General features: G+C 58.4%; 3 protein-coding genes and 2 long non-coding RNA genes across 7 annotated transcripts; 2 read left to right on the top strand and 3 right to left on the bottom strand.

Moving 5' to 3' along the window:
* Positions 1-910: 910 nt before the first annotated feature.
* On the top strand, positions 911-6,377 carry CLDN15 (claudin 15). Its single transcript, XM_008543528.2, has 5 exons — positions 911-1,517; positions 4,309-4,473; positions 5,503-5,584; positions 5,676-5,792; positions 5,871-6,377. The coding sequence occupies exons 1-5, from the start codon at positions 1,301-1,303 to the stop codon at positions 5,992-5,994; spliced, it is 705 nt and encodes a 234-aa protein (XP_008541750.2). The 5' UTR covers positions 911-1,300; the 3' UTR covers positions 5,995-6,377.
* LOC139074709 (uncharacterized) lies at positions 4,860-6,335 on the bottom strand. The gene is made up of 3 exons (XR_011524374.1): positions 6,245-6,335; positions 5,604-5,960; positions 4,860-5,089 (listed from the first exon to the last, which is right to left on the bottom strand). It is a non-coding gene; the product is annotated as an uncharacterized lncRNA (long non-coding RNA).
* Positions 6,378-11,149: 4,772 nt separating the features above from the next.
* ZNHIT1 (zinc finger HIT-type containing 1) lies at positions 11,150-16,353 on the bottom strand. The gene is made up of 5 exons (XM_008543527.2): positions 15,668-16,353; positions 12,336-12,506; positions 11,793-11,872; positions 11,495-11,664; positions 11,150-11,398 (listed from the first exon to the last, which is right to left on the bottom strand). The coding sequence occupies exons 1-5, from the start codon at positions 15,687-15,689 to the stop codon at positions 11,377-11,379; spliced, it is 465 nt and encodes a 154-aa protein (XP_008541749.2). The 5' UTR covers positions 15,690-16,353; the 3' UTR covers positions 11,150-11,376.
* LOC139074710 (uncharacterized) lies at positions 12,637-15,209 on the bottom strand. The gene is made up of 2 exons (XR_011524375.1): positions 15,103-15,209; positions 12,637-12,801 (listed from the first exon to the last, which is right to left on the bottom strand). It is a non-coding gene; the product is annotated as an uncharacterized lncRNA (long non-coding RNA).
* On the top strand, positions 16,338-24,161 carry PLOD3 (procollagen-lysine,2-oxoglutarate 5-dioxygenase 3). Of its 3 annotated transcripts, none has more exons than XM_070566352.1 (19): positions 16,338-16,813; positions 17,215-17,306; positions 17,484-17,620; positions 17,723-17,886; positions 18,030-18,142; positions 18,281-18,344; positions 19,113-19,210; positions 19,439-19,540; positions 19,722-19,847; positions 20,027-20,148; positions 20,501-20,605; positions 20,707-20,832; positions 21,149-21,290; positions 21,387-21,500; positions 21,710-21,778; positions 22,249-22,353; positions 22,871-23,017; positions 23,267-23,392; positions 23,726-24,161. In XM_070566352.1, the coding sequence occupies exons 1-19, from the start codon at positions 16,690-16,692 to the stop codon at positions 23,879-23,881; spliced, it is 2,232 nt and encodes a 743-aa protein (XP_070422453.1). In that variant the 5' UTR covers positions 16,338-16,689; the 3' UTR covers positions 23,882-24,161. The 3 variants fall into 3 exon arrangements, with proteins under 3 accessions (XP_070422453.1, XP_070422452.1, XP_070422451.1); XM_070566351.1 differs by having other exon boundaries at positions 20,471-20,605; XM_070566350.1 differs by having other exon boundaries at positions 21,149-21,500.
* Positions 24,162-25,149: the final 988 nt, after the last annotated feature.

The following is a 25,149-nucleotide window of genomic DNA, read 5'->3' as shown; positions in this document are numbered from 1 at the left end:
CGGAGCAATCCTGGCTGGGGCCTTGGGGCAGGAAATGAGACTGTCCCCATCAGGACAGGTGCTCAGCCTTGGCTTGGGGTAGGAACCCAGAGGTTTCTAATCTGTCGTAATTAATAAAGCTGGTGACAGTTCTGATAATTCTAAGCTTCTTGAATTAGCCCCAGGATCACGTTCTGGGCTGGTGACAGCCCCTGAGGGCCCCTTGGCAGCAGGTTCAAGCTCATTGCTGATCAAAGATCAATTGCTTGATCAAAGAGTCAAAGATCAACCCACCAAGGGGGGACATTCAAGTTCAGGAAATTGAAGCTTAGAGGTAAGCAGCTGCTGGTGGCTTCACCCCGGGCCTGGAGCACCCAGACCCAGGTCACTCACTGAGGACGAGCAGTTCATATGTGCAGGTGCTTTGATCTGTGGCCACAGTTATTACAACCTAGGAGGTGAGGAAATCCACAGAAGCAGAAATGAGCACCACCCACATGCCCGTGGCACTCTGCTAAATGACGGGGTCTGGTCTGAATCCAGGCGGACGACCCCAGAGCCCTGGGTTCCTCCCGGAGACCCCGTTCCCTTACTCAACTTCGGTTCTCCTTGGAGACTCCAATGGCCAACCCCTAGGGCTGTGAGTCTCTAGACTTGTCCTCACCGACATCCAGAGGAGGTGGCTCTGCTCCCTGGATCCGTCCGCTACTGAAAGCTACGGTGGGCCTGTCTGTGGTCATTCTCTGTCTGTCCCTGTCGCTTGTCTCTCAGTCACCTTCTCTCTCCTTGTCCCTCTTATTCCATTCTCTGGCTCCCAATGAAAGCCGAGTCAGAGACAGACGCTTCCCCTTGACTCCCAGTGCCTCCCATGGGGGCCCCTCCTTGGCTGCATCCGTTAGTCACTCCCCCCACCCTCGTGGGGCGGGAGCCCAGGGCAGCCCGGAGGCCGGGGGGAGGGGGTGGACTTTTGGCCCATTCCGTTTATTCCCTCCATCGCCTCGTCAACAGCTGCCGCACGCTCTTAGCTCATTCCTCCGACCAACCTGCGGGGAAGCAGAGAGACCCAGAGAGAGGAGACAGAAACCGGGAGACAGACCTGCGGGGAAGCAGAGAGAGCCAGAGAGGGAAGGAGACAGAAACCAGGAAACAGACCAGAGCGAGGCCGAAGCCCAGGCTGCAGGTGGCCTTCTGCCCTCCCCCTCCCTCTCTCTCCCGCCTGCCTTAACAGCCCTCCTTAGCCAAAGCCGCTTCACCTTCCTCCGGGGCTCAGCCCCTTCCCCTCTCTGGGGCCCCAGGCGCCCCTCGGGGCCTGCGTCCCACCATGTCGGTGGCTGTGGAGACCTTCGGCTTCTTCATGGCAGCCCTGGGGCTGCTGATGCTGGGGGTGACCCTGCCAAACAGCTACTGGCGAGTGTCCACCGTGCACGGGAACGTCATCACCACCAACACCATCTTCGAGAACCTCTGGTATAGCTGTGCTACCGACTCCCTCGGAGTCTACAACTGCTGGGAGTTCCCGTCCATGCTGGCCCTCTCTGGTAGGGGCTGGGGAGAGGTGCATGGGGCAGAGGGAGGTGGAGGTTGGAGAGAGCCCTGAGTGGGGCGGGTGCCGCCTGGGGCCCGGCCTGGGGCGCCATGTGGATAAGGGAGGCCTGCTCAAGCTCAGGGACTCGGGCTCCTCCAGCCAGGAGTGCTGGGGATAACCCCCATGCCTGGAACTGCAGTGGAGGCATCGTCACACATGGCCCCCTGCCTTAACGTGACAGTCCGTGTTCGTGGTTCCAAGCGCAGGCGCCGTGGGGGTCAGACTGCCGGATTCAGCGCCTGCCATTTACTAGCTCTCTGCCTTGGGCGGGTGATAAAAGAGCTTCTTTTGGCCCATTTGTAAAATACGGTCACAACAGCCCTGGTTCACGGGGTGGTTGTGAAGAGGAGACGAGAGAAAACCTGCAAACTGTTAGCATGATGTTAGCATCTAGATGCGCTCAATCAGTGTTGGCATTTTAGTTGGGGTGGGAGTGGGCTGAAGAGGAGCCCCCATCTGGGATTCTTGCGGGTTGAGACAGAACTCTCGGTAGCCTCCCCAGGCTGCCACTGGGGCACCGGTCTCGCTGTCACGGCGAGTTCTGAAGGCCTGTTTTAAAGGACGTCTTCCTGCAGGTCTCCGTACTCAGGTACGGGCCGTGCTCAGGGTTCTCGGGGCTGTGCATTGTTTTGAGGTTCCTAGCAGGCTGGAGCCTACTAGGAAGGCTCTGCCTGGTGGCTGTCGCATCTTCCTGCTTCCTGCTCACCCTGTGAGTGTCACCCCCTCATCCCCCAGGTCAGTGTGCCTTCAGTCTGCCCCAGGCTGGGCCAAGAGGGGATGACCAGGAACCCCATGAGGTGCAGCTCCCACGCCCTCACTGGGTGCTCCCGGAGCCATCATGCTCTGCCAGGTCCCGCCTGCAGGTGCCAGCTGGTGCGGGAAGGACCGGAGGCCAACACTCCAGAAAACTGCCCCCATGAATGTCAAAGATGCTCTGAGCAGTTAGGGGTTCCGGGCGGGTCCCGTGCCTCCACTATTCCCAGGATCTATTCCCACTATTCCCAGTGCCGGGGCTTCATGCTTTCATCCGTCTCTCCAGGACGACTGTTAGCAAGGCAGCTCCCCCAAAAGCCCTACAGAAGCTGAGTACGATCTGGGCCAGAAGCCCGGAAGTCTGGGTGGCCAGCAGGGACATTGGAGGCAGCCAGCTCAGCAGCCCTGGCCATCTCCACTTCACTTATTCCTCAGCCACACCGTGGGATGAGGACGGGCCTTTGCTGTGAGCCTGCCCACTTGAGAAGGCCCCTTTTGGAACTGCTGCCCTTAGCCTGAGAGAGGACATGGGTGTGCATGGAAGATAGGGGTGCAGGAACGTGCTTGAGGGGGAAGGGCAGAGAGGGCAGCCACCCAGCGCTGAGAGTCATCCGGGGTCCCGGCATTATGCCAGGCACTCCCCACACCCCGTTTCCATGTTGTTTACAAGGGCCCTGCTGTCAGGGGTGTTAGCAACCTCATCTTAGCGAAGCTGCAAAACTGCAGGGTCAGCTTGACCTGCCCAGAGCCGCACAGCTGGTGGAGGGGCTGGAGTCCGGACTCGTGTGTCTGAGTCCAGGGCCAGGGATTCTCCCAAGGCTGATGTGGGCCTGACAGGGGTCCTGACAGGCACTGAATCACCCCCACCGCTCAGCCCCTGCTGTTAATAATTGCCCTTTGTCTGCCGGAACCACCTGGGGTTTCGGAGGGGGTCTGCCCAGGTGCAGGTGGGCGGATGGATGGGTGGGGAAGGATATGCAGCAGGGGGGAGAGGCGGGAAATCTGGAGGGAGTGGCTGGCAGTGAAAAAGGGCTCCCAGAGAACTTTGTCCCCCCTCCTATCTACCCCCCAACTCCGGGCCACTTCACATCCTCCTGGCAGGGACCCAGCCTTTCCCCTTCAGCACCAACGGCACTGCCCCACCCGGGAAAGGGGTGCAAGGTCCTTGGGAGCACTTGGCAACTATCAAAGAGGAGGGGGAAGGGAGCCAGCCTCCAGCTTTGAGAAAGGGGAAACTGAGGCACTGAAAGCACATGAGCTAGACTGACTTGGATTGGTCCTGGGCCCAGGTATCCCACCTCCTGGATCAGAAACTGCCCTCAACCCAGTGACCCATAGGCCACTGCTGCCCCCTATTGGTCATTCCAAGGAGGAAGCTTAATTCAGGATGCTTGGCACTCTGCTAGGCACTCAGTGGCACCTGGAGAGGAGGCAGGGTGTGGGGAAGGGGCAGGAGGAGCTCAGGGGCCGTCTCTGTGATACACGGCAGAGTGTGGTCATCATCTAACAGAGCAGTGGTTCTCACACGGGCGATTTTGCCCCCAGGGGGTTGACGATGTCTAGACATTTAGATTGTCCCGCCTGGGGGGATCGCTACTGACTTCTAGTGGGTAGAGGCCAAGGATGCTGCTAAACATCCTACAATGCACGGGACGGCCCCCAGAACAAAGCGTCATCCAGCCGGCGGGTCAGTAGTGCCACGGAGAAGCCCTGTAACAGGTGGAGGTAGAGGTGAAGTGCGCTGGGCTCACAGGGGTGGGGCGGGAGGGGCTGAGCCTCCTTGGGACTGACTAGCTTCTGGGAAGGAGAGGGGTGTGACCCCTCAGCCTGTAGGCTGGATGGAGCCCCAAGCGGAAGGAGAGGACTGGAGGGCTTTTAGGGGCTGAGGCCTGAGCAGGGGCTGGAAGGGGCTCACTCTGCTGTGGAGGGAGAGGGGAGATGGAGGGGGAGGGGCTGGATCAGGGACCGATGGCTGCACCCCACCTCCTCAGGGTACATCCAGGCCTGCCGGGCGCTCATGATCACCGGCATCCTCCTGGGCTTCCTGGGCCTCTTCCTGGGCATGCTGGGGCTGCGCTGCACAAACATTGGCAGCATCGAGCTCTCCAGGAAAGCCAAGCTGGCGGCCACCGCAGGGGCCCTACACATACTGGCTGGTAATTGGGGGAAGGTGATGGTGGGCCCTGTGTTGTGGTGGGGGGTTGGGGGGCAACAGACCCCGGGGTTCTCTGTCATCTCCAGCTCCCCACTCCTGGCACTTGTCTCACTTTCCCCTTTGCATTGACACTTGCCTCCCAGGCTCAGCTCTCCCTCTCTCCCTGCTTACATCAGCCTCACCCACATTCACCAAATCCTTTGGCTACAAATCAGCCCATCAGCAATGTTTCTTGAGCGCCCACTAGGAGCCAGGCGTAAGCGAGGTGTGGGAGGGACTCCAAAGGTGAGCGTGAGTGTCTCCAGAGCTCACAGCCTGGCTGGGAAGACAGGAGTCAGGATGCACACACACACATGCACACTGCGCGCAATAACAGTACCACGTGGCTTGCCATCCCTTTTCAATTTGCTAAAACGTTTCTGCACACGTCACCTCATATCGAGGTGGGGTGGGTCTTGTCCCATTCTTCAGATGTGGAAACGGGCTCAGAAAGGTCAGGTGGCTTACTGGAGGACAAGTCCCCAGCGAGTAGCGAGGCTGGTCCTGCAGTCCAGGGGTCTGGCTGGCTTCAGGCCTTCATGCACTGAGTGGCAAAGGCCTGTCGCAGGCTCTGAGGGCTTTGGGCGGCCAAAGGAAGAGGCATCAGGGCAGGCAGGGTGGGGGTGGGGGGCCGGGAAGACTGCTTGGGCTTTGGAAGATGGGTGGGACTCCCATGGGGTGGATTTTAAGTTATCAAGGCGCTAGAGGTAGGAATGAACAAGGCAGGTCAGGGATAAAGATAGGGGAGGGGAACTGAGGAGCAGAGTGTGGGAGACTAGACGAGAAGGGTGGGCTGCGGTTGGGTCCTGGGTGCTGGGTCAAGAAGCTTACAGTGGACCCTAGGAAACAGAGGGTCATGAACCGGGGAGGGGCAAAGAAAGGGATCGAAGGAAACTCGCCCTGGGACTTGCTGCCCTGCGTCCTGCTTCTGGGCTGCCCCTCCCTCCGCCGGGCCGAGGGCGCTGGTTCGGGCCTCCTCTCCCTCCCCCAGGTGTCTGCGGCATGGTGGCCATCTCCTGGTACGCCTTCAACATCACCCGGGACTTCTTCAACCCCTCGTATCAAGGAACCAAGTGAGTGTGGGAGCCTCACCCTTGGGGGCGGTGGGTGGGACTCGGCCCGGTCCCCGAGCTAGCGCTGCCCCATGGCCGTCCGTGTCCCCAGGTACGAGCTGGGCCCCGCCCTCTACCTGGGCTGGAGCGCCTCGCTGCTCTCCATCCTGGGCGGCTCCTGCCTCTGCGCTCACTGCTGCTGCGCCCCCGACGAGGACCCCGCCGCCAGGTAAGGGAGGGCGGAGCGGCGGGGGCGGGGGACACGCGAGGGCCGCCCCTCCCTCTGACTAGGCCCCCTCCCCTCCAGGGCCCGGCCTCCCTACAAGGCCTCCGCGCTGCGCTCCGCCAGCCTCGCTGCCCGCCTGTCCCCCGCGGCCGCGAATGAAGAAGACAGCAGCTTTGGCAAATACGGAAAAAACGCTTACGTGTAGGAGGCCTGGCCTGTGGACCCCATTCCCTTCCCACTGCCCCCAGCGGAGAGGGGTCCCCGGAACCCGGGCCGCAGGCACCGGCCCACGCTCCTTGTAACAACCTCAGGGGCAGACAGCGCCCCAGGCCCCGCCCCGTGCTCGGAAGCCACGCCCAGCTGTGGCCGCACCGCGGGTCCCGTCTCTCCTATGGGAGCTCAGCCCCGGACACGCGTCCTGCGTTTGGCCAAGAACCCGTCTCCTGAGAACTCACCTCGGACTCCTAAGGTCGGACCCCTCTTTTTCTTCTGAGTCTAGGCTCTGGGTGGTTAAGGGGGCCGAGCTGTCCCCGAGTGTTTGTATTCTATATAAATACATACATAAATAAATTTGTATTGTGAACTGTCCAGGGGTTGAGGGCGTCATAAAGGGGCTGGCCAAGCAAGGGTGGCTGGGGCGGCGCCCAGGGCCATCTCAGGTCTTGGACCCCAGACTGTCACATGTCTCCGCTGCCTTTGAACTGTCTTATCCAGCAAGAGAGGAGGCAAGTGACTTCAAGAGTATGGCTCTGTTTTAGTTACTGGTAAGAGTCATCCAGGAGCAGATCCGGCAAGACTCAGCTCTAGGAAACTGAAAATAGCAGATAGTCCCTGGCCAGCCTGAGATCATAACAAGTCACTCCTTTATTCCTGACCTTTCTCACCGCTGTACAAGGAGACAGTTGGTCTAGAGCGGTTTCTTTACCTGAGAGCCGGCATTAGAAATTGGCAAGTCCTTTGAAACTGTGTCAAATCAGCCGGGTCTGATGCATGTAGATTTTTCTGGGGAAGGTTCAGTAGCTTCCAGAAAAGGCTCTGAAGTTCTGTTCACAGAGGCTTGCATATCGCTGAGGTGTGTGTGACTGGATGTTGCCCAGCTCAGACATGGCACTGGATCATGGGCAGGCTTGGCACATGCCCAGTGGGCACTGAGCAGAGCTGGTACCCACATGAGACAGGAAAATGAGGCCACAAGAAAAGAAGCCAGATGTCCAATGGAAGGAGGCGACTCGGGCCCTATCCTGGTTCCTGTCTGTTGCAGCGTTGCCCATGCTGACCTGTCACTTGGGGGCGGCCTGGCTTCTGACCTCAGTGCCCTCGCCTTTCTCTTTCAGGCCATCCGTCCACCAGCGTCCCACCATCAGGCCATCTCCCCTGGGATGTAGAGACCCCTAACTCGGCTTTCTAACTGAGCTCTCTCTCCCAAGCTTCAGAAGTACATGTACCCCCTGGTGTCTTCTCACCAGGCTGGATAAATTCATCAAATTCCTCACTTTCCCCCAAAGCCACAGTTCCTGTCATTCCTGTTACCAGCATTGCCAACCTCTCAGTCGCAGGCTGACAATCTCAATCATCTGTGGCTTCTCCTTTCATTTCTCCACCCTTCATTTCCACTTCCCCTCAGCTGCCAAATCTGACCACTCTTCCCTCCACAGTGTTTTTCACATCCACCTCCTTCTCTGCCTTCTCCACTGCCTGGTCCTGGGTCAGGCCCTCATCCTTTCCTGCCCTGATTTGTCACAGGATTCCCCTAATTGGGCATCTCATTCCATCTTTCTAGTCCCTTCCACATTCCTCTACTGGAGGAGAAAAAAAGCCCAAGACAATTGAGACTCTGACACACTGCCTGGCCCCACCCCACCTTTCTACCCCCATTTCTTACCCCTCCGCCATACAGTGGTCCTCTCCCAGCACACTGCATTGCTCACCGGCCCTGGACACACCCTCCCATCAGGGCCCACCTACTGGGCTCCACCAAGAAACACTGTGTTTTTTGAGCTGTTCTCTACATAAAGGGTCCATGGCCAGGTCTGCAAAAATCTGTATATCCTACCCTGCCTGACACTCTGCCTTCGTACGGTTTATGGATGTCCCATGGCCAAGTCCAAAGCCCACGTGGAAGGGACTGCAGGAGAGTGCGGGAAGCGTGTTTCATGGCGGGCCCTTGGTGTAACCCACTTCGTTAGCACACCGATGGTGGTTTCTCTCTCCAAAATGAGACACACTCCTTAAAAAGTGTCGCACAATTCTGAAAGGCGGGAAAGCTCTGCAGGGATGCCTGTGTCCCCCACGGTGAGGGACAAAAGTCAACTACAACTCCTGACGCCCCCCCCCAGGCATCTCCAACCCAACTTGTCCCTCTGCCCACCTGCAGCGCTGCCTCCTTGCCAGCCTGCCTCTGCTCACCTCTCCCCCTTTCTGGAAAACTAACCTGAGCCAGGATTCACTTCGAGCATTGAAGTACGTGCCTTCATATGGTCACTTGGTTATGCTCCCATTTCTTTGTCTGTCATGTGTGGTCACGTGGCCATAAAGGGCTATTGACACACTCACCCTTTTTATTTTCTTCTTTGCTAGAAGCTAGAACACCAAGACATGGTGCCTGCCCTTGAGGCACTCACAAGCTGGGGGCAAACAGGAATGCAAACAGCTGGTTACCACACAGGGGCAAGGTGCTGGGAGGAGGACTCCGGTCTCTGAGGGAACTGGCGTGAAAAAGCTCGACAACAAACTGCTCTAGGTCCTGGGCAATGAGGTCAACAGCTGTCGCTCACTGAGGACTTACCAGACGCAGGCACTGGGCCAGGCGCAGCTTCATGTGGTCCTCACGATGCTGGGAGGGGGCCCTGAGAGAGTCAGGGAGGGGAAGTGAGCTGCACAGTTTGTAAGGACTGGGACCACGATTTGTCCAAGACTGAAGACATCACCGGCCTGTGTTCCAGAATTCCTGGCTCTCCAAAGTAATTCACGGCTATTCAATTTAATGCCCATTGAGGTCTTCAGGCGGGAGCCCCACTCCGCCAGGCTTCCAGGTCCTAGCATGAACCTCTCCTGCCTGCTATGGACCCAGGACGGGGCTGTGCTGCCCCATCACACCAGGTCTAGCCTCTGGAAGCTTTGGGCACAGTGTAGATTTCCCAGAGACCTGGGTGTCCAAGTGGGGTGGGGACCAAGTCTCCATGATTACACAGGAAGCTGGCAGAAATCGGTCAAGGCTTTCCTTGAGGAGTTATGGTTTTAAATGGGGGTCTGGAGATCCTTCCTGGAAAACGTCAACGGGTGGCTTATGAAGCCTGTCAGTCTCGGGGCAACGGGAGGCCCTTGGAGTCTGGCTCTGTCCTATCGAGGTCAGTTGGGGAAGGCCGAGCGTGTCACCCAGGAGACAAATCTTACACCGAGCAGAACCTATGTGATGCTTTTTTTTTTTTTAAGATTTTATTTTTCCTTTTTCTCCCCAAAGCCCTCTGGTACATAGTTGTATATTTTAGTTGTGGGTCCTATAGTTGTGGCATTTGGGACGCCACCTCAACATGGCCTGACGAGCGGTGCCCTGTTCGCGCCCAGGATCCGAACCGGCGAAACCCTGGGCCATCAAAGCGGAGCGTGTGAACTTAGCCACAGGGCCGGCCCCTACGTGATTCTTTTGATAACAACAAAATATGAAACAAAGTCAGTGAACTTAGGAAACAAACCACAGAGGCTGTGCTGACTCAGTGGAAATCTGACAGGAATTCGATGCAGGTGATCAGCGAAGCACAAACGGTGTTTCTCAGCCAAGAAGTAGTCTTGTCTTCTAGTTTCCTTCTTGAGCGTACTTCTTGGTGGAGAGGAAGGTAGAAAGGTCAGGGGCCAAGGAAGTTTCCTTTCTGAGACAGAGACATCATAAACCTAGGCCCTGGCTTAGCAGCCAGCAAACTGGCTTCCTGATGTCACAGGGCCTACTGCTGCGTAATGAAGCATCCCAAGACTCAGGGCAGGAGCATCTTACTAAGCGCACGGCCCTGCAGGTCAGGAATCTAGGCAGGGCCCGGCAGAGACGGCTTGTGTCTGCTCTGGCATGTTGAGGACACAGCGAGGGAGCCGCAGATGGCTGAGGGTGACTTGATGCCTGGGGCTGGAATCGTTAGGCAGCATCTCCACTCCCATGATGGGAGCCTGGGCCGGGATGGCTTGAAGGCCTGGCTCAGCTGGGCCTGCGGACAGGGGCACCTGCACGTGGCCTCCCCCTGCAGCCGGGGCTGCCTCACAGTGTAGCGGCTTCCGGATGGTGGGTTTCTCACATGATGGCTGAGGGCACCAAAAGCAAGTGTTCTCAGGACCAGGCAGAAGCTGCGCTGCCTTTTACGACCTAGCCTTAAATGTCACATGCTCTCACTTCTGCCACTGCCTACTGGTCGAAGCAGTCATAAGGCTGCCCAGATCCCAGGGGAAGGGGAACTTTTGATGGAAGGATGGTCAAAAAATTTACAGCCATCTTTAAAACCATCACACTTAGGACTGTCTCTTAACCCTGTCCTCACCACCACTCAACACAAAGCTGTCACCAACACCACTTGCCCAACCGCAAGTCTCCAGAGAAAGGGCAAGCAGTTCCTTAGGAAGACGGGGGAAACATTTGGGCCAGCCCCAGGAAAGTCCCCAAAGGTGGGGAGAGAGCCGAAGAGGTTCCTAACCCTGACTTGGCTGCATCTCATTAATATCTTCTTGAGGTCATCTGCTCAACACGGTACTGGCCCAATGACAGCAGCTCCAAGGAGCTTCCGAGCTTACAGCTTGCAATCCCCTTAGAGAAGGCGTGGATGGAAGGGGCTCCAGCACCACACAAGAGCTGCAGCATCCAGGGCCACCAAGATCAGGAGCCTCCATACCACCACTTCCCCCATGCTGCCCAGAAATTTCCGGGGCTTCTCTGCTGCTCAGGTACCACGGCCCCTGATAACGAGAGCTTCCTACGGACAAGTCATCCTTCAGCCAGGCGGCACCAAGGACAAGGCTGAGCTCTCCTGTCTGGTTAAGTACCAGAGGACGAAGGATCATTCTGCATCCCTGTCCCCAACCCTCACTCCACTTCCCTGTCACCAGTCCTGGGACCTGGCTGTACCCTAAAGATGCTCAGAGGAACTAGAGAAACAAAAAGCAAAAACTAATGACTAAATCAATAACCAAAAAGGTGACATAAAGCAGCAGCCAAGAGACGTGGGGATGGCAGGATAATGGGACAAACTCTGTCACGGTCAGGGCCCAAGAGAGGCAGACGGTGGGAGTGGTGATTGACAGGTAGGAGGACAAGACACAGAGCAGTGAGTAGGAGAGACAAGCGGCCCATTGCCCCCAAAACATCATGTGACCAGACAGGTGGCTCCTCCTTGCATGAGACCTTTTATTACAACAGCACTGTGAGGGCTCGGCCCACTTCCCTGCCACAGTCCCCTGGAGTGAGACTAGTCTTCCCTAAAGGATAAGACTTGCTTGGTTGGGCAAGTGAACGGCTCCTCTCTTGGTCCAGGAGGAGCACCTCTCCTTTTGCTGAGGCCCTCTCCAAAGCCGGGGTCACGCACGCAGGGCCTTCCTCTGAGGATGCTCAGGCTCACACAGTCCACTTCAGGCACCTGCAGGCAGAGGAAGCCCAGGAGGAGGAGAGGGGTTTGGGAGGCTGTGGGGCTAGGAGCGAGAGGGTGTGGACCCAGGGGAGGTTCCAAGCTCACCTGGTCTCCTGGTGGGTGCCCAGACAGCGCACAGTGCAGTACCGGGCGCCACAGCTGACACAGGTGTAAGGGGAGGGGAAGCCGCAGACAGCACAGAAGGGACGCTGGGGACGGGATGGGGGCCCTGCACAGGCTGTCAGGTAGTTGGGGCCCTCGGCCACGCTCAGGTTCTGCAGAGACAACAGGGCAGGCCCCATGATGCCTCCGCTCACCCAGGTAGCAGACACCCGCTGAAGACAGGACCTCTGCGGGCTCATCCCTTCCCTTTGGGGTCCTCCCCAGCCAGCTCGTCTCTCACCTGCTCCTCCAGCAAGGCCTGAAAGTTTTTTCGGAAACGAAGTTTAAAATGATCACCTCGAGTTTTCTTCTTTTTCTTTCCTAGAGGTCAACAGCAATCGGTCACTTGGCATGTGCCAAGAAAGACACCATCTTTCTCTGTCCTGTCCTTCCCAATCCCCACGTGTCCATTCCCTGCCCACATACTCATCTGGCTTCTGAGTCGGCCTCTCTCTACCATCCTTTCCCCTCCCCCCCTTCTCCAATCCCAGCCTTCCTATATCTCCAAACTCCTTAAACCAGAGCTTTGATGTCAGAGCTGGAAAGGATCTTAGAGCTCATCTGCTCCATCTTCTTTATTCTACATACATGAGAGGAAACTGAGGCATAGCAAGGGGCAAGCGGCTGGCTCGCAGTCACAGGAGCCAGTCCCTGGCAGAGCCCGAGGAGTTCCTGGGTCATTTGCCCCCAGCTCGATGTCCTTCTACAACCCTGACCTGGGCAGACCCTTCCCCCTTCCTTCAGCCTGTCTCCCCGGCCCCTCTTTCCTCCTCCACTGCCTCACCGGTGTCTGCATCATCATCAAACTGAGGCAGCCTCTTGCCGAGCTGGGGGAGTCCTGCGTGGGGGTCGTCCTGGAAGTTGTCATTCTCCAAGGCCTCAAGCTGCCTGTTGATGCGGCGCTGCCGGGCCGCGCGGTCCAGCACCCGCCGCTGTCCAGGGTCCTGGGAGCGAACTAGATGGGCGGGGCCAGCAAAGTTATGGCGGGCACAGAGGAGAGGAGCTGGGGCGGCCTGGACTGCGGGCAGGGTGTGCAAGATGTCCAGAGGGTGGGGAGCCTCAGCTCTCTCATCCCATCCTACTCACCAAGTCCTTGGCTCCTATATCTGTATCAGCTCCTCTGGTTTGCGTCCTTCTCAGTTAAGACTGCCATTTCAGTCATTCACGCCTGTTCTCAAGTCCTTTGGCCCCAGCCTTTCCTCGCAACCCCAGACCCAGCCAATGAAATGCATCCTGGAGACCTCCCACTGCTGGCAGAAATCACACAACCATACCAACCACTGTACACTCACTGCTTCCAGGCTCCACTGGGACCGTAATATACTTGGTCTTCAGGCTCAGCAATCTCATTTCTCGCCTCAAAGGAAACAGGCCACCCACATGCAGATGCTTATCCTTCAGCCCACCCTCAAACATAATTGCATGGGCAGCCACCTCCCCACCAAGTCCCACTGCTAAACCCAACCCTTCACCTCTAGCTCGAGTCTTCTCCTCCCTCTTGCATCTTCAACCCCTTCTCCTCAACTGGTACTTTCCCTTCAATGCAAAAACCTGCTAAACTCTCACATGTCTACCCAACTTTACAGCTACTCCTTGAGAGGGTGGTCCATGAGATGTTTCATTTCCTCACCTCCTGTCTGCTCCTCAACCCCAGTGAACCAACTCCTATTCAATAGGAACCACTTACGCTCAGGATACCAATGCCTCCTAAGCCCAAACCCAGTGTGCATTTCTAGAATCCTCCTTTGACTTGAGTTCTCTACATCCTGAGCCTGTGTTGACTATCTCCCTTGGATGGAAAGAGGACATTCACTTACTTCCTTGACATGACTCCAAGTTTTCCTTCTCTCGCTACGCTTCTCAGCCTCCCATCTTGGCTACTCTCTCTGCTCTAAGGAGATGGCTGTCCCTGTTGTCTTTCCCAGTCTATACGCTCTTCCCAGGATTTCTAATCCAAACACAAACGCTCTAACTATGACCCACAAGCCAATGACTCTGAAAGTGATGCTCTCAATCCAGAGCCTTCTCCTGAGCTCCAGAACTGGCTGTTCAACTGCAGGAAATCACCTACTGACCCCATCAACTCAAAATTAAAACTCTTCCCGTCCAATTCTGCTTCTCCTCCTGTAGACTCTCTTTAAGTGAATGGAACCTTCTATGCAGACATCCAAACCAGAAATCTATGAGTTATATCAAACCTCTCTTCATTACCATATCAGCTGTTCACGGGGTTCTGATAATTCTACAGAAGATATCTCTTTATTCATTAGACAAATATTTATTGAGTGCTTATAACCATAATAATAGCATTAGCGCCAGTAGCTAATACTGGGTGTGTACTCTGAGCCAGGCACTATACCAAGCTCTTTGCATAAGTAGAGTCTTTTAACCTCCACAACAACCCCACGAGATAAGTATCATTATCATCCCGCCTACTGAAGTTCAGAGGGTAAGAATGTGTCTAAAGTTCACATAGCTGGTAAGTAGCTGGGTCAGAATTCAAACCCAGAACTGCTGAGCATCAAAATCCATGCTCGTGCTCACTGCACCACACTGCCTCCCTTTCTGGTGCCTGGCAGTGCCCTCAGTGCTGGGAACACAACCAGAGCCGACAGCCTGGTGGGCAACACACCTGATCAAGCCAGCAAGCACAGGGAAGCGCAAAATGCTACAGAGCACATGACACAGACACCTAATCTGGGCAGTCAGGAAGATTTCCCAGAGGAAAGTTGGTCTAGGTTAGGGCCTGACTGAGGAATACAGGTTAGCCTGGTGGGGGAGAGGGGAGGGTGTCTCAGGCCTTGGGACCAGCCTGAGAGATGGCCTGGATGGGAGACTGTGGTGCCTCCAATACGTTGAAAGAAGTCCTCTATGGCTGGGAGATAAGGCATGTGTGAGTGTGTGTGAGTGGGGTGGGGGTGGGGGATATGAAGTCAGGCAGACCATTAGGAGTCTTACCTTTAAGTATCTAACGGAATTTGGATCGGGGGATTTCACGGTGAGGGGGGAGCCCCACTGCGGGGTTTTAAGGAGTGACAGACTGGATGGATTACAAACCACTCAGGCAGAGTGTTCCGACCCGCATCTGTTTTTATGTGGACTGTTCAACAGCTTCCTAACTGGCCTTCCAACCTCTAGACCTGTGCTACACAACAAAGCAGCCACCAGTCGCATGTGGTTATTTAAGTTTAACTTTACATGTAATCAGTTCAGATTAAATAAAATTTTAAATTCTGTTCCTGGGTCACACTAGCTACATTTCAAGTGCTCAGTAGCCACTTGTGGGTAATGGGTGCCATACTGAACAGTGCTAATTAAGAACATTCCTATTATCCCAGAAAGTTCTATTGGACAGCGCGGCTCTAGTCCGTCCAATCCATCCTCGGCACAGCCAGAACTGCCTTTCTAAAAGATAAATTTGTTTCCGTCACTCCTCTGCCTTAAAAGCCCATGGTGGCTCTCCACTGCCCTCTCCATCAAGTTCAAACTCTCCGGCAGTGTATACAACGCCTTTCAAGTGTACTGTTCCCCAGCCCTCCAGCCTCTCTTACTATTGCTCTGCAAACCCCGAACTGTGAACTTGGCTTCCTAAGCGACTTGCTTTTTCTTGCTTTCCTGCCTTTGCACGTGCGGCTCCCGCTGCCGGGAAGGAGTTCCCGCGCACCTGCACAGAGCGAAACCATAACTCAACTTTCAAGACTCAATCCAAGAGTTTTCTTCCCCGCCAAGCCTTCCCGGGCCCTTCCTTCCCAGAAGCTGGGTTCCCCAAAGCCAGAAGCTTCCCTGACGCCACTCCTTCCTGCGCCCTGGCGCTTTGCATCCCTCTGCCACAGCACGCATCACTCTGAAATGCAATGTCTGGGTATGCGTGTCTGTCCCCCTCCCAGAAAGCCAGTTATTAGATAATAATGATCTTTTTCCTTTCTCTATCCCCAGCGCCCGGCTTGGAGCAGGCTCCAATAAAGGGTGAACGGATGCATGGTCTCAGGGGGCTGCCTCGACGCCAGAACCCGAGGGCCGGGAAAGAGATTTGAGACTAATAACAGGGTGAGGAAATCCTAGGCCAGGTTCGGATTTGGGAGCAGGAAGGGGGCCAAGCGTCAGGGGCTCACGTACCCGAGGTTTTCTTCTCCACCATTATCCACAATACAGCTGACGGAAGAGCCTTTTTGCGCACGCGTGCTAAACCTCCCGCTTTGGTAGGGGCACCATCACTTCCGGCAGCGTGTACTTTTTGCGCGTGCGCAGAATAGTCCTACGGCTTTGATTCCTTCTGTGATGTTCCCTTGGAGACGAGAAAGCTTTCCGCCATATTTAATAGGGGCAAAACTACTTCCGGCCTCAGTGTGGTGGTGTACTTTGCAGGACTCCCGAAATGGGTTATTTTAAAGAGGTGATGCCAGTGGTCTTTCGAGAAATGTCATTTTCCTTTGGGCATTCTGAAAAAGCCATCTTCACAAAGGCAGCCCCTGGAGCTTCTCCCCGGGGCAGCAGAAATGATGGGCCGGACTACCAAAGAAAGTGGGCAGGCTTGAGCGGGCAATCCGAGGCGTCCCCGGCGAGCCCCTGCCGAAACCTCAACCCCAGGCTGCCCCTGGGGCCGCAGACCCCTCGGCCCTCCCCCTCCCGCCGCCCGCTCCTCCACTCATCCCGGCTCCGCTGCCGCCGCCTCGCTCTCCTGTCTTCCGCCCAGCCGCTCTGGGCCGGGCTGCGGCAAAGACCCGCCTCCGAGTCCTGCCGGACCCACTAGGGGCCACTTCCCCTCCCCGGGTTGCAGTTTCCTCATGTGTCAGGCGGCCAGTGGGCCCGGCTGGCTCTGACCAAAGTCCTCGGCGCCTGATCGCCAGCCCGAGCCCCCGCCCCGCCCCTCCCCCGCGTCCGGCCGGGCGTCCCCTCCGCTCGCTCCGCGCGCCCGCGCCCCGGGACAATCCTCGCCTTGTCTGGGGCGCCGGCATCTAGAGTTTTCTGTAGCCTCTGGCTACGCCTTTTTTCCAGGGCGGAGCCCCTGCCCTGCTCCTCCTCGCAGCCGGCCGCACGGCAGCCCCGGCCCCCTTTCCCAGAGCCCCGCTCCGGAGTTGGGATCCAGGCACGCAGCCGGAGCAGTGCCGGCCGGGTGCCGTCTTGGCCCGCCTCGCGCCATGGCCTCCTCGGGCGCGGGACCCCGGCTCCTGTTGCTGCTCCTGCTGCTGCTGCTGCTGCTGCCGCCGCCTCCTGCGGCCTCGGCCTCCGACCGTCCCCGGGGCAGCGACCCCGTCAACCCAGGTGAGACCCCAGGAGGGCGCGGGAGGGCCGAGTGGGCGCCGGGCTGACGTGTCCGCCGGTCCGGCCCGCAGGGGGTCGGGGCCTCGAAGGGGCGGCCCTCCTCTCCCACGGCCGGCGCGCTCCTAGGGGCCGAATCACGTGGCCCCTCGCCCACTCCCCACCCTGAACGAAGTTTCCAGCCTCCTCGTGCTTGCTGACCCCGAATTCCTGGGTGTCACTCCCATCCGGTTCTCAACGGGGTCGAAGTTTCTCTGGGTGAGAAGAGTTTAGGAGGGAATGGGAAAAAAGAGGAAAGGGACAGGAGCAGAGTCAGGGAGGGGAAGGGGCCTGCAGTGAGCTGAGTGCGTGGGGCAGAGAGCTGGGCGAGCGGGTCCCGAATGCCAATTCTCTGCTGGTGACAGAGAAGCTGCTGGTGATCACTGTGGCCACAGCCGAGACGGAGGGATACCGGCGTTTCCTGCGGTCAGCAGAGTTCTTCAACTACACTGTGCGGGTGAGGAGCAGGACGTCCTCTTGGGCCCTGGGCGGGGGTGGGGGGGGGAGGGGCTGCGGCGGGGGTTACAGCAGGAAGAGTGGGCTAAGGGCTGGATGCCTGGGGCCCCACGGTGAGCCTGGTCAGGAGGGCCTGACCGGCTAAGCCCCTCCCTGGCATGGCGGGTCTCCCCCGTAGACCCTAGGCCTGGGAGAGGATTGGCGAGGGGGTGATGTGGCCCGAACGGTTGGTGGAGGACAGAAGGTCAGGTGGCTAAAGAAAGAAATGGAGAAATATGCAGACCGGGAGGATATGGTCATCATGTTTGTGGACAGGTAAAGGGGCTGGGGGGAGAGGGGAGGGGCGTGCAGAAGGCGGGGGTGAGGATACTGAGGTCCCTCATGGCTGTCCTGTTCATCCTCCCCTTCCTCGCCCAGCTACGATGTGATTCTGGCTGGCAGCCCGTCGGAGCTGCTGAAGAAGTTCGTCCAGAGTGGCAGCCGCCTGCTCTTCTCTGCGGAGAGCTTCTGCTGGCCCGAGTGGGGGCTGGCAGAGCAGTACCCTGAGGTGGGCACAGGGAAGCGCTTCCTCAACTCTGGTGGTGAGTGGCAGAGTGCCCAAGGCAGAGGGGCCAAGAGTGGCGGGGCAGGGAGCGTTCCAGGTGCCTGAGGGCTGGAGAGGAAGTGGGAACCGGTGGGTGGGACCCTGGGAGTCTTGGACTGCGCACCTCTCCTCCCCCCACAGGGTTCATTGGCTTCGCCCCCACTATCCACCAAATCGTCCGCCAGTGGAAGTACAAGGATGATGATGATGATCAGCTGTTCTATACTCGACTCTACCTGGACCCAGGACTGAGGGTGGAGAGGGGCGGAGGAGGGAGGGCGGGCCTCAGGCTGCATGGGAGAGAAGGCATAAAGGGCTTTGGGGACGATGGAAGAGTGCGAGGTGATGTCCTACCCCTTCTTTAATTAACTGCTCCATCTCATCCCATCCAGGAGAAACTCAGCCTTAATCTGGATCATAAATCCCGGATCTTTCAGAACCTCAATGGGGCTTTAGGTGAGGAGAGGGCAATGGGGGTGCGGGGGCGGGGCGGTGAGAGAGGCCTCTGCTGCTGGGGGTCCTGAATTTAGGAGGGGCTCCTGGGGGAACTGAGGTGGGCTTTAACTCACCTTTGCGTTGAATTCATTACACATCTGCATGGCTGATAGAGTAAGTTGCACTGTGCTAGTAGTAATAAACTCAGCAGTCTTCATATCTAACATTTATTGAATACGTACAGTCACGTGCCGCATAACGATGTTTTAGTCTACGACGGACTGCATATACGACGGAGGTCCCATAAGATCAGTACCATGTAGCCTAGGTGTGTGGTAGGCTATCCCATCTAGGTTTGTGTAAGGACACGCTGTGATGTTTGCACAACGATGAAATCACGTAACCGTGCACTTCTCAGAACGCATCCTCGTTAAGGAACGCATGACTATACAGCGTCGAAGCTGGACCAGGGCTGTGCTTCTGTGATTTCTTTTAACACAACAGCCCTACAAAAGGAGGGTCTCTGTTTTTCCACCTGTTACAAATGAGGAAACTGCCTCTCTGAGGGGCTAGTGACTTGCCCGGGTCATATAGGTGGTGGGGTGGAGCTCCCCCCAGGGGACAGCTGCCTGGTCTGTCCCCTCAGAGAGAGGGTAGCCCATCCCTTCCCCCCACAGAGCCACGGTCCCTCGTCCTCTAGAGAAACTGGCTTCCCCTGATATCTAGAAGCACGTGTTGCTTGGCAGCTTCAAAAGAAAGGGAGTCTAAAGCCTGGCTTTTCTTCCCCAGATGAGGTGGTTTTAAAGTTTGATCGGAATCGTGTGCGTATCCGGAATGTGGCCTACGACACGCTTCCTGTTGTGGTCCATGGGAACGGTCCCACTAAGGTGCCCAATGGCCCACACCCTTGGCCCCAGCCTCTGCCCCAGTCAGTCCTAGCCCCACGGCCCCTGGCCCAGCCCCTCCAGCCCTTCTAAGCAGTTGATCCTCCCGGCCCCAGCAGTGGAGGTGCTGGGAGAGGTTCAGTGTCCCTTGCCTGTCTTCCTGACCTCCCTCACCCCCGGCCCTCCTCACCTCCTCTGCCCCCCACGGCTTCTCACCATCTCTCCCAACAGCTCCAGCTGAATTACCTGGGAAACTACGTTCCCAAAGGCTGGACTCCCGAGGGAGGTTGTGGGTACTGCGACCTGGACCGGAGGACACTCCCGGGGGGGCAGGTGAGGAGGGGTTCCAGGGTGGGGCAGGAGAGCGCACTGAAGCAACGGGGATGGGGAGACCAAGCTGGGGAACAGTGAGGGGACAAAGCTCCTGGGGGCCCCAAACCTGGCAGAGTGTGGAGGGCAGACCAGGTGGGGCGCCCAGGCTTTCCTCTGAGCCCTGTCGTGTCTTCTCTTCCAGCCTCCCCCCCGGGTGCTTCTGGCTGTGTTTGTAGAGCAACCTACCCCGTTCCTGCCCCGCTTCCTGCAGCGGCTGCTGCTCCTGGACTACCCCCCGGACAGGGTCGCCCTTTTCCTGCATAACAATGTGAGACACCCTGGCAGCCCGTCCCTTGTGGGCCCTCCCCAGGGCCACTGCCCTGGTCAGAACTCCCGCCCCCGACCCGACTCCTTCCTACCTTTCCACTCACCACCTGCCCTGCTCCTGCCCCTCAGGCGCCATCTCTTCTGCCCTCTCAGTCCCCCTGTACCTCCCCCCATCTCCAGGAGGTGTACCATGAGCCCCACATTGCGGACTCTTGGCCCCAGCTCCAGGACCACTTCTCAGCTGTGAAGTTGGTGGGGCCAGAGGAGGCCCTGACCCCAGGCGAGGCCAGGGACATGGCCATGTGAGTGAGGATGGGGAGGACAGGTGGGAGTGAAGGGGGGTGCCCGCCTCCCACTGCGCCCGCCTTCCCTCTCCACTCGGCGTCCAGCCTTTCCTTGGCCTCCACACGAGTGCCCTCCCAGCCAGCACACGTGCTGGCCCTCCGTTGTCCCGCTCACACAGGGAGGACCTAGGGGTCCCAAGGCGGAAGCTCCCCACCCTGCACTCCTTCGAGTTGCCCTCCTTTCCTCTTTCTGGTGCATCTGCCCACTTTTCTCCTCGGCGGGTGGAGGAGTTCCCCCACCCTACAGTCCTCTCTTCCCCGCAACCTGCTCCCATTTCAGCTCATCCGTCCGTTGGTCTGTCACCTCCAGGGACAGTTGTCGGCAAGACCCCAAGTGTGAATTCTACTTCAGCCTGGACGCCGACGCCGTCATCACCAACCCTCAGACCCTGCGCATCCTCATTGAGGAGAACAGGTTGCTTGCTTGGCTCGACCGGAGGGCCCCCAAAGAGTCCCCACCTCCTTCCCTGGGCGTGGGCTCGCCTCTGCCCGGCGCTCACCTCCGCCTGTCCACAGGAAGGTGATCGCGCCCATGCTCTCCCGCCACGGGAAGCTGTGGTCCAACTTCTGGGGAGCCCTGAGCCCCGACGAGTACTACGCGCGCTCCGAGGACTACGTGGAGCTGGTGCAGCGGAAGCGAGTGTAAGCCCTGCTGGGGCGGCAGCCCCCCTCCCCCCGCTTCTGACCTGGGCCCACGCACATGCCTGCCCCCTATCCCCAGGCCCCAGTCTCAGGGGTCTAGTGTGGCCACCAGTCAGACTTGCCACAGCTATGGGGTGGGGACTGACGGTGGAGCAGGACATGAGAGGGTTGTGGCCAGAGGTGCTTGACAAGAGAAGGGAAGAGGACCTTCCGGGTCAGAGAGTGGGGTGCCCTGAGGGAAGAGGCTCCCAGGATGAACTGGGCAGAATTGTGGGGGGGCTCCCCACCTAGCTGACCCTAGTGTGGGTGCCTCCAGGGGCGTGTGGAACGTGCCCTACATATCCCAGGCATATGTGATCCGTGGGGAGACCCTGAGGACAGAGCTGCCCCAGAAGGAGGTGTTCTCTAGCAGCGACACTGACCCGGACATGGCCTTCTGTAAGAGCCTGCGGGACCAGGTGAGCGGGGCAGTTGTCCGGGGTGTGGGGCCTGGGGGCCTGATGCTGGGAGGCAGCCACTTCGTGTCTCCGTCTCACACCCTCCCCCCACTCCAGGGCATCTTCCTCCACCTCAGCAATCGGCACGAATTTGGCCGCCTCCTGGCCACTTCCCGGTACGACACAGACCACCTGCACCCCGACCTCTGGCAGATCTTTGACAACCCCCTGGTGAGTAGGGGCACCCTCGCTCAGAGGATGCATGTGCCCCGCCCTTCACTAAAGGAGGACATGCGCTCACACTCACACGCACACTCGCTTCCCCGTGTGCGGATCTGCTCCTGCCTGAGGAGGGGGATGTCCGGGGATGGGGCTTCCTGGGTGGGACCAGAAGGAGCGAGGAGGGCGTCATCACCCTGCGCTCCCCTTACCCTCCCCAGGACTGGAAGGAGCAGTACATTCACGAGAACTACAGCCGGGCCCTGGAAGGGAAGGGACTCGTGGAACAGGTGAGCCCCGCGCCGGACCCCTGCCCACCCGATGGCCATTGCCCTTGAGTCCACTGCCCAGATCAGTGGATTTCAAACCGACTTCCCCTGGGTGCCTTAGGGTTTTCTGTTCAGGCGAGGTGAGGCAAAGGCTGAGCAGCCAGGCCTTCCGGCCTCACCCCGGCGTTGATCAGTGATCCTTTCTCAGCTGTTGGGTATATCCATGTTACAGGCAAAATGACATTTTTGTAAAGAAGTTTGAGCACCACTGTCCCAGAACCTGGGGCTCCAGGACCCTCCTGTCATTTGTGCCCTCAGCGCCACTCCCAGCTTGTGTGGCCCCGCCTCCCCTGGCCCAGTCCCCGCTCAGATCCCCATGCCCCCAGCTTCTCTCATCTCCTGGCTTCCCTTTCTGCTCCCTGCTTTCCCCCTGCTGCGCTCTTCCTCAAGCGCCACCCAGCCCTATTGATCTTCCCCCGCCCTGTCCTCAGCCGTGCCCGGACGTGTACTGGTTCCCTCTGCTGTCAGACCAGATGTGCGATGAGCTGGTGGAGGAGATGGAGCATTATGGCCAGTGGTCAGGAGGCCGGCATGAGGTGAGAGGGTGGGCGCGGGGAGGAGGGAGGGCCCCCAGAGGAGGGTGGGGCTGGGTCTGATGGAAGGAAATACAGTCAGGAGACTGGAAGCAGACAGGCATCCCCAAGGGGGAGGGGCCCACAGGGGGCACAACTGTATTCATTCATTCATTCATTCATTCAAGAAGTACTTACTGGGCAGTTCCCAGATGCCACCCACTGACCTAGGGGGTGCAGGTGTACTGAGGACATGTGCAGCTGAGCTCTGCTCATCTGCTGCTGTCAGTAGCAGCAGCCCAGCTTCTAGGGCCTGTGATGGGCAGCCAGGTGCTGCAGGGGCCACAGGAGGGGCCCTTGGCCCAGCCGAGAGGGACCGAGGGGCTTCACAGAAGAGGCGAGACTTAAGCTAGTACGAGTGGGTCAAGCTACGAAGTGGTCGACACTTCTAGACTGAGGGAACGCAGCTTTAAGGCCTGGAGCAAGGGGAGGGGGGAGGCTGGCACTGCCGTGTCAGGGGCTCAGCGCCCACTGCCCACAGGACTCAAGGCTGGCTGGAGGCTACGAGAACGTGCCCACCGTGGACATCCACATGAAGCAGGTGGGCTTTGAGGACCAGTGGCTGCAGCTGCTGAGGACATACGTGGGGCCCATGACCGAGAGCCTGTTCCCAGGCTATCATACGAAGGTGAGCCTGCCCCCCGCCTCCTCCCCCTCCACACACCCCGGTCACGGCTGGAAGGCTCCACACGGCACTTTTTGGCCCCTGTAGCATTTGGGGCCCCACGGAAAGAGATGCTGCAGGACAGCAGCCTTGGGGGGAGCCTGCTTGGCCCCTGCAGCCCCTCCCCGTCCCTGGACAGGGGCTGTCACCTCCTTAGAAGGCCCTCTGGACCTCACGGCCATCCCTCCAGCCTCTTCTCTTGTGTCCCCACAGACGCGGGCAGTGATGAACTTTGTAGTCCGCTACCGGCCGGATGAGCAGCCCTCTCTGCGGCCGCATCACGACTCATCCACCTTCACCCTCAATGTTGCCCTCAACCACAAGGGCCTGGATTATGAGGTGAGCCCTCCCGCCCTCCACTTCAGGGGGCCCCTACACACATGCGCACACACTCTCACACTTCACCCGTGACCGTGTGTCCTGCCCCCTACCCCCCTACTCACCCCGCTCAGTTGCCCTCTGCCCCTTGCCTGCCCTCTTCACCGTCCCTGTTACTTGGTGGGTATTGTCTCCTGGACCCTTCTGGCTGGCTGCCTCCCCTTCCCCATGCATCTCCCCATCTGCCGATCCCCTAAGCACCCCCAACCCTGAATCCACCTCTCCCTTATCCCTCCGGCCGACCTGCCCCATGTCTGCTCACACTCCACTCCTGTTCCCTTCCCCACTCCCCAGGGAGGTGGCTGCCGCTTCCTGCGCTATGACTGCGTGGTCTCGTCACCGCGGAAGGGCTGGGGGCTCCTGCACCCTGGCCGGCTCACCCACTACCATGAGGGGCTGCCCACTACTCGGGGCACTCGCTACATCATGGTGTCCTTTGTTGACCCCTGACACTCAACCACTCTGCCAAACGCCCCTGCCAATGTGCCTTCTTGCACCCCCTCCCGGGAGGGTGTCAGTCCGGCTCCTCGCTTCCTGAGTGTCTGTTCGCTGTGCCTGGGACTGAATGTGTCTCCTCACCCCCCACCACACGGCCCTCTCAGGAAGCTCCTGGAGCCCCCTTGGCCCTCCCCTCAGCCCCCAAGGGTCCATGGGGAGAGGGCTTCTGGGGGTTCCCCACGGGATAAATTATTGTGTCTCAGCCTCCCTCTCAATAAAGGAGGATTTGTAACTCTTGAGTCCATTTATTGCGTTTCATCCACTTACGGACCCTGTATCCCCCATGCCCCCTGGGGTAGAGGGGAGACCTGGGGTTACGCCAAAGAAAAGGAGAAGACGGAAGGGTAGCAGCAGACTGTTTGAGCAGGGTGGGGACCTGGAAGCCGCCGGGGTCCCATTTCTCACTCCCGTTTATTGCCTGAGCTGGGGGAAGTGCCTAAGAAGGGCCAGACCAAAAGGAGGACTTCCCCGGTCGGGCTCGGAGGGAAGCCCACCCCCGCCCCATGCCACACGCTTCTCCCTGACTCTCCCATCACTTGGTGGCATGAAAGGGGGCAGGGGCGTGGCACTGAGCGGGCTCCAGGGACAGTGCTGGGCCAGGACGGCCCCCTGGAGCTTGTGCTCCAATGAGGGAAGCCAGGCTGGAGCCTTCCTGCAGCTTCTTAGACCTGAGCTTTCAGTTAGGCAGGATCAGGAAAGGGGAAGGCCTGGAGGGTCATCCTAAGAAGGCTTCCTGGAAGAGGGGAATGTGCAACAGCCTTGAAAAAGAAGAGACCTCCTGGGAGCTGGTCTTGCCTCCAGCCTCCAGGGGACCATCAAGCCCTTCCCCATATCCCTCAGGGCGCCCTGGGGACAGCAGGCCATGTTCCTTTAGCTTGGTCTCTCCCATCCTTGCACCAGCCTTCCTTCCTGAATTTATCTCCCAACTGTTCCCTTGTAGAAGCCATTCATCTGTCCTGGGACGTTTCCTGCCTCTGACAGCTCACTTGCCATCCACAGCTAGAATCCCCTTCTTCCATCCTCCTGCCCAAACTCTGTGAAGCCTTCCTTCCTGGGGGGTGGGGCTGGTTGCATCACCTTTCCATGTGGACTGAGCATCTCTCTGAGGATCTCACCCCAGCCTCCACCACCCTCATCTGCACAGCCTGTGGATGGAAGCGGGCTGAGCAGGGACGGGAGAAAACGCCTCTTGGCAAGCTCCCCAGATAGGGAAGCTGCAG

The sequence above is a fragment of the Equus przewalskii genome, chromosome 12, assembly GCF_037783145.1.
Source record: "Equus przewalskii isolate Varuska chromosome 12, EquPr2, whole genome shotgun sequence".
Classification (NCBI taxonomy): domain Eukaryota; kingdom Metazoa; phylum Chordata; class Mammalia; order Perissodactyla; family Equidae; genus Equus; species Equus przewalskii.
This window is presented reverse-complemented; position numbering and strand designations above follow the sequence as displayed.

Excerpts from the sequence above, each read along its gene's own strand:
- PLOD3 (XM_070566350.1), top strand. The coding sequence starts at position 16,690 with ATGGCCTCCTCGGGCGCGGGACCCCGGCTCCTGTTGCTGCTCCTGCTG. Across the intron at positions 20,606-20,706 it reads ATCCTCATTGAGGAGAACAG|GAAGGTGATCGCGCCCATGC; the intron begins GTTGCTTGCTTG and ends GCCTGTCCACAG. Across the intron at positions 21,501-21,709 it reads AGATCTTTGACAACCCCCTG|GACTGGAAGGAGCAGTACAT; the intron begins GTGAGTAGGGGC and ends TACCCTCCCCAG.
- CLDN15 (XM_008543528.2), top strand. The coding sequence starts at position 1,301 with ATGTCGGTGGCTGTGGAGACCTTCGGCTTCTTCATGGCAGCCCTGGGG. Across the intron at positions 1,518-4,308 it reads GTCCATGCTGGCCCTCTCTG|GGTACATCCAGGCCTGCCGG; the intron begins GTAGGGGCTGGG and ends CCACCTCCTCAG. Across the intron at positions 5,585-5,675 it reads CCCTCGTATCAAGGAACCAA|GTACGAGCTGGGCCCCGCCC; the intron begins GTGAGTGTGGGA and ends CCGTGTCCCCAG.
- ZNHIT1 (XM_008543527.2), bottom strand. The coding sequence starts at position 15,689 with ATGGTGGAGAAGAAAACCTCGG. Across the intron at positions 12,507-15,667 it reads GGTGGAGAAGAAAACCTCGG|TTCGCTCCCAGGACCCTGGA; the intron begins GTACGTGAGCCC and ends CCGCCCATCTAG. Across the intron at positions 11,665-11,792 it reads AGGCCTTGCTGGAGGAGCAG|AACCTGAGCGTGGCCGAGGG; the intron begins GTGAGAGACGAG and ends TTGTCTCTGCAG.